The 6,806-nt window shown below is 44.7% G+C and overlaps 1 protein-coding gene across 1 annotated transcript; it reads left to right on the forward strand.

Moving 5' to 3' along the window:
- The first annotated feature begins 4,898 nt into the window (after window positions 1-4,898).
- On the forward strand, window positions 4,899-6,245 carry LOC124699021 (peroxidase 2-like). The gene is made up of 2 exons (XM_047231397.1): window positions 4,899-5,126; window positions 5,475-6,245. Exons 1-2 carry the CDS (start codon window positions 4,899-4,901, stop codon window positions 6,243-6,245), a joined length of 999 nt encoding a protein of 332 aa, XP_047087353.1.
- The last annotated feature ends 561 nt before the right edge of the window (window positions 6,246-6,806 follow it).

The following is a 6,806-nucleotide window of genomic DNA, read 5'->3' on the forward strand; positions in this document are numbered from 1 at the left end:
ACACACATGGCATGAAACTCAGGGATAATGGAGAAATTGACTTTTGACATCACGTGAATGAAGAATGATCTCCAAAGATATAAGGGAATGTTACAAATTTCAATGAATTTAGTTAAACAAAATGTAAACATACTCTCAGAATATTATGTTGAAAATTTTCCAATGTTCAACCATGTGAATTAGCTAATTTTATGAAAATTGTGGAGCACTTAAAATTTTGAAGAAAGCAAAAGAAATTTGCAGCATCCCAATGATTGCCGAATACAATGGTTGTAAACTGACAAGACACAAAGCCAACAATATTAAATCTATTGAAGTATTTTCTAGTTAAGGCACACAAACAGACAGGGGATGCTCAAAGATCCCTACATGATTTTCATGATGAAAGATACCCTGGCCATTGCTCCATAATGACATACCTACCGAGAATTTAACAATGCGAGAGGCCACAATCAGAAACTATCGAACGACACAATTGCCTTGGAGAGGGAATTCAACGGGTGCGGAACAAGGGAGCAAATGGATCAGAACAGATTCAGAGTGTAAGTTCATTTTACAGAATGTAGATTTCGCAGCAGTGTTACAAGCTAACATACAAGCTAATGCTAGTATTTATGCACATTAAAGCTAATATGTTTTCATTTTTCTCTAGATATAGTGTTGGAGATCTGAACCCTGCGTTGCAAACACTCCTGATACACTTTTCTTTGGAAAATGTAGAAGCCCGTGTGCAAACTGTTGTCAGTTTGACTCAATGCAGTGCTACAGTATGTCTTTTTCATGTCTTCTGCTTATAATGCAGTTGGACATTCGAACCAGGCACATATGAAGCTTTTGTTAAACTCCATTAAGCCGTAGCTTACATGATGAAACAACTTTTACATGTGCTGAACACTTTTCTCATTAAAAAACTTGGTAGCTTTACATGCTGGTATCTTCTGCAAGACTACCACAAATCACCAATGCCTTTGGTAATAGCTCATCCTAGCAACAAGCTGGTGCAACCGTGCAAATAAACTGAAATATGCACATGCTCTCTCCTCAACCTTCTTCTAATGTACGCATGGTCTCTCTGTACAATACACCTGTAAACTATAAAACTGACAGATATTCAGGCCGAGGAAGGATTCGTACTATGCCCCTGCTAGGAAGGAATTGAAGAATGAAGAATATTTGAGGCCGTAGGGGTGGCTTCGAGTTGTAGGACCGCTCCCAACAGCAAGGTCTTGCTGGTCCTGTGGAGATTTGACAAGGGAACTTGGAAGTATGGCACATGAACCCAAGATCCAGCACCTATTTTCGGGGTATGCTGGTTGATCCTTACGCCTCTCCGCTGCTCCAATTTGTTTTCAAAATCGGTGCATAGAACAGAAATTACTCTGAAAACAGTAGTAGCACACTAAATCCTGTATTCCTGTATGGATTTTGAGCTCCAATCCTTACAATTCTCTCTCCGTTCTTCTCTTCCTCTACCACCCAGATCCTCTGTCTCCTCTTCTTGTACACCGATGGGTGCAGTCCAGCACCGACCCCATCCAGCAGCATCCCCACCTCGGTAATGGCCGCGTAGGCCGATATCTCGCGCGTAGGCTCCACGGCATTGAACTGCCAAGGGGACACGAAAATCCCGGCCACGCGAGCGCGCACCCATCCCTGCCACAGTCGCGCCCGCACAGCAAAGGGAGTTCTTCAGGCTTGCTGCTGATGCGGTCGTTACCTTCGAGTCAGAGAGGAGATGGAGAGGCGGCGGCTCGGCCGGCGCAGTCGGCGAGAGGCGGCGGCGCTCCAGTCGGCGAGAGGCGGCGGATCCTTAGTCGCTCGGGCCGTCGGGCGGAAGAATTTTATCGCGTGCGAGGAAGTCTGGACGGAGTTTGGACTTCGGGCTAATTAGCTGATTTCTAAGGGGCTCCGAGTCAAAAGTGGCAACGACGTACCACGGTCGCATTAACGTTTAATAGTAAAGATTGTTCTTCCAGGACATTTTTTTGTCATGGTTTAGCTTTGTATACACATTCGCTAATAAGTTCGGTGTAATGCAACGCTGATGGGAGTGGTGACCGATCACTGAGGTTATATCTACACATCTATCGAATACCACACTAGCAACTAAAAGAAATTATTTGTGTCAAGAACTTCACAAGTTCACATATATGTTTTTTTCAGGAGTTTGTCCATTGTTAGCTTTGTTATTTTTTTCCTGTTAGTGTTTGTTATATATGTTGTTGTTATTTCGAGAGATTTGTTTATCATGGTTTAGCTTTGTATACACATTCCCCATTTAGTTTGGTGTAATAAATTTCCGCGGGAGTGGTGACTGATTAGTGAGGTTAGCCTACACATCTATCTGATATCACACTTGCAACTGAAGTTATACATATGTCACGGAAAATTTAAACCAGAAAATCAGAGAACGGCGCGGCAAGACGCGCTAGGTCCTTCTAGTCTTGATTGAAAAGGTGTCGGTCCCACTATCACATGCGCGAAGACTTATCACAAAATTCTTGCACATATCTTTTATGAAGGTAATATACTTTGTTAAAGCTTTGTGTTTATCCAGCGCCCGCCAAATGACCGTGTCCAAATAGACAAAATAAAAAATTGAAATACACACAAGGAAACTAGAAAAAGAAATACATTAAAACAACTAAGAATGATATATAGAGCTTGAACCAACGATTCCTCCCAAAAAAATGCTACTCCAGACACCAACAACCATATTACTCCAAGAATAATAAATTTTATCTAAAAAAACAGTGTGTGCCAATGTTTGCGTTGTTGACTGGGCTGGACCAACACATTTTTGGCAAAGAGAATACATTGGTATTGCGAAGGTATCCATTATACCTGATCGATGTACCAACATTATATCTGAAACTTAGGATATTAAAGATGCACACACGCAAAAAAATATAAAATAAGAAAGAAAAGATCCCAGCACAATAATTAATTACTGAAATATTTGGACCCAAATCACCACCGAATACAACAGCCAGAATGCAGATCCAAAAGCGAAACCTCCGAGAAGAAAACTGTGTGCACACACCATCCTCGTCTCGTCAAAATATTATGTTTTCATCCTAGAAAAAATCCAAACTCCCCACAATGACTTAAATAAGGAAGCGATTACCATTTCCAGATACAATCAATGAAGGTCAAGCCTAAGATTTTTACCTTGAAAATCGAGAATCCTTACTCGAGGAGCACCACAAGAAATGAGAGAACCCAACCCTACTTGTAGAGGCCGGTACAACAAGTCGCTGATCACCAGGCTGACATGCATCACATGTGCGGTTTGAACAGGAACACCATCCCACAGGGATGTACGGACGGCAAGCTGTGAAGTAATGTTTTCATCGCATCCAAGATCCAGCCTCCGCCATTACTTATTCTAAAACTCGACATGAGCCATCGAGACCTTTAGCCTTCCAACCGTAGCCGTCATGAAATTATCTGCCTCTGCCAAGACCACACACAGCACACGCACAGAGAGTAACAACCCATCCTCCATACACAGGCCCCGACCGCGGAGACAAGCTCGCCATACCATGAATTTGAACTTTGACAACAAACATATAAAAGACATATGTTGTAATAACCGCACAGTAAATTTTAACTTGCTTTTGTTTGGCTATCGGATGCATGCATGCAGTCACTAGCTAGTTCAAATCATATATTTGTCCACATATATTTCAGAAAAACTTTATGTTCGAATACTGCATGAACAAAATCTTCTAAGTTACCAAATGGTATACGAGAAAAAGCAAAGTTGGCATTTTGATCTTTGCACGCAGCGTGCTGTACCTAACTAATACGTACAAGTGGCTTAAGAATATCGGTGCGAAGTGGTAGCTCGTTCGTTTGTTCCAGCAGTAGTCGGCAGTATGATAATAATGGAAACAGAAGAAGAGATAACGTAGTATCACAGTCACAGACATGCTCACGGCCGTTACGTACGTATGCTACGCTACTTAACTGTCGGCCGGTTTGCACGCGCAGCCATGGCCCCCGCATGTATTACGAACGGATGCGCGTCAGGTTTAACTTTAACGTCATAATCTAACTCAAAAACCATGCTCTCGATCAGAAGTGCCAAATGAATTTGGTCAAGAGACGACGCAATTAAAATGTGTGCTCTCCGCTTGTGACGCTTCCTGGAGTTAGCGTACGTACGTACGTCTCACCTGCTAAAAGCTTGCACCGGCTTTCTTTCACCAAAGATTTGATAGTTAAATGCCCGCGCGCGTGCCCTTTCACAAATTGAGTGTCCTCGCAGGAAATTTCTCACACGCAACCACCCTTTAATTTGTCTCTGTCCAGAAACCCTCAACGGATTTTAAGAACACAAAGCCAACACACATACACACCGTCAAACGAAATGTTCTTTAGTGACCTGACCCCTCAACGACCGGAAAATGTTGCGTCTCCATCCTGCAATTGGTGGATTATAGATTATAAAACTGAAACAAAAGGAAACATGGAGCTGGCTACATCTCAATCAGCTCTAGCTTAGAGATATGACCCGGCCATTCACGTCAATCAGGGTCAACCGCGTGTAACCATCAGGGTTAGTGAACAACGTTTGTTACTTTATGTGTATAAAATCATCGACGCCCTCTGGTTAGTTTTGGCCGTTTCGGTGCCACTGGGTCTGGGTGGGAGTACTTTGATGGAACTGAATGAAGATTGGTAGCAACAACCCGGAATAGTAACGTTTCAACGAAGCAAAAGCTCTCAAATTTCATTAATCCCAGGCACAGCACATGGCAACATTATATGTGTATTCATGGCAAGGCCCGGTCTTCTAATGCCCACCTATATAACAAGCTTCCTACTCGAGCTATAGCATCAGCCATTCGATATATCACCTCACTCTTCTATCTAGTCAAGCCACCTTCAAAATGGCGCTTGGTGCTGAAAAGCTGAACGTTTTGGTGGCTTGTGCCTTGTTGCTCCTCGCTGTGGGGTGCCAGGCCAGCCCTTACTGGCCACTGGAGATCGGGTTTTACCACGACAAGTGCCCCCAAGCAGAGGCCGTCGTCAAGGGAGTCATGGAGTATGCCATCTCCAAGAACCCCGGCAATGGCGCCGCCATGATCCGCATGCTCTTCCACGACTGCTTTGTCGAGGTACTGAAACTTTTTCGATTTTTATTCTGATACTGCAAATCTTAGACATTTAGTTAGTTACATATATTTAGTGCAAGAAAACGTATATTATTATGGATTAGGTGGACTTGATTAAATCGGTTTTGCTACGTCTTAGTTAACTGAGATTTTCTTAAGTCTAAGTCAGTTACAAAAAAATGCTTGAGTTGCATTTTTCTGTTAAAAAAATGCAATTGCACTTTTCTGCTAGAAATATGCAACTGGATTGAGTTGTACTTTTCTTTAAACTATGGATACACTTTTCTTTGGTGACACAGACTTAAGAACATAGACACACCCTGATTAAATTGTTGATGAATGGTGATTTAGGGTTGCGACGCTTCCATCTTCCTTGACCCGACACCGTTCAGCCCTACGCCAGAGAAGCTCAGCCCCCCAAACGACCCATCCGTGCGCGGCTTTGAGCTCATCGACGCGATCAAGGAGGCCGTGGAGGCGGTCTGCCCGGGTGTCGTCTCCTGCGCCGACATCCTTGCCTTCGCTGCCCGCGACGCATCCTGCATCCTCAGCAAAGGCACTGTCGCCTTCGAAATGCCATCCGGGCGCCGCGACGGCACTTTCTCCAACGCCTCGGAGCCTCTCAAGTTCCTGGTCCCACCCACTTCCAACCTCAGCGATCTCGTTGACAGCTTCGTCGTCAAGGGACTCAACGCCGAGGATCTCGTCATCCTCTCCGGCGCGCACACCATCGGGCGCTCCCACTGCTCCTCCTTCGTCTCCGACCGCCTCAATACCCCCTCCGACATCAACAGCGGCCTCGCCTGGTTCCTAAGGAGTCAGTGCCCCGCCGACGCGACCCCCGGTGGCAACGACCCGGAGGTGATGCAGGACATGGTGACGCCCAACGTTCTTGACAGGCAGTACTACAAGAACGTGCTGGAGCACACGGTGCTCTTCACCTCCGACGCCGCGCTACTCACATCGGAGGAGACGGCGAGGATGGTGGAGGACAACGCCAACATTCCCGGGTGGTGGGAGGGCAGGTTCTCCAAGTCCATGGTGAAGCTGGCCGGCGTCGAGGTCAAGACCGGCCACCAGGGCCAGATCAGGAAGAACTGCCGGGCAATCAACTACCACTAGTAGTATGGCTCCCGTACACATGCATGCATGAATATGCAGGGTAAAGGATCACTCGGCGTCTTTGTTTCATCGATCGTGCAAGCGAATTCATATGTTTTAATTTGTCGATTCTTTAACCGCGTTCTATTTCTTAGCATTTGTTCATCATTGTTGTCTTTCCTTTGGTTATTCCATAAGTTCATGTTGTCGCCACGGAATGTGACTGTTCCCGTGTGGGGTTGTACAGGTGTAACCGTGAATCAGTGTTATTTGTATTTGGAATAATAAATTGATTCATGCTAGCTGTATGTTTTGAAACACAGAAACATCTTGGATGCTTCCAGAAACATCCGAGAGTCACTAGTGGAAGAAGTATAAGGCTGTTTGCCGAGTGTAACGAAAAAGCACTCTCGCAAACAAACAACACTAGGCAAACAAACTACACTCGACACGTTGTATAGCTGAGGTCGCACTGGACATTGCCACTTTGCCGAGTGTTGCACTGGGCAAAACCCTAATTTTCCCTTTATTCGTTTCCTCCATTTTTATTGTATAGTTCGTTATAATATTAATAAAATTATC

Source organism: Lolium rigidum, chromosome 3, assembly GCF_022539505.1.
Source record: "Lolium rigidum isolate FL_2022 chromosome 3, APGP_CSIRO_Lrig_0.1, whole genome shotgun sequence".
NCBI classification, from domain to species: domain Eukaryota; kingdom Viridiplantae; phylum Streptophyta; class Magnoliopsida; order Poales; family Poaceae; genus Lolium; species Lolium rigidum.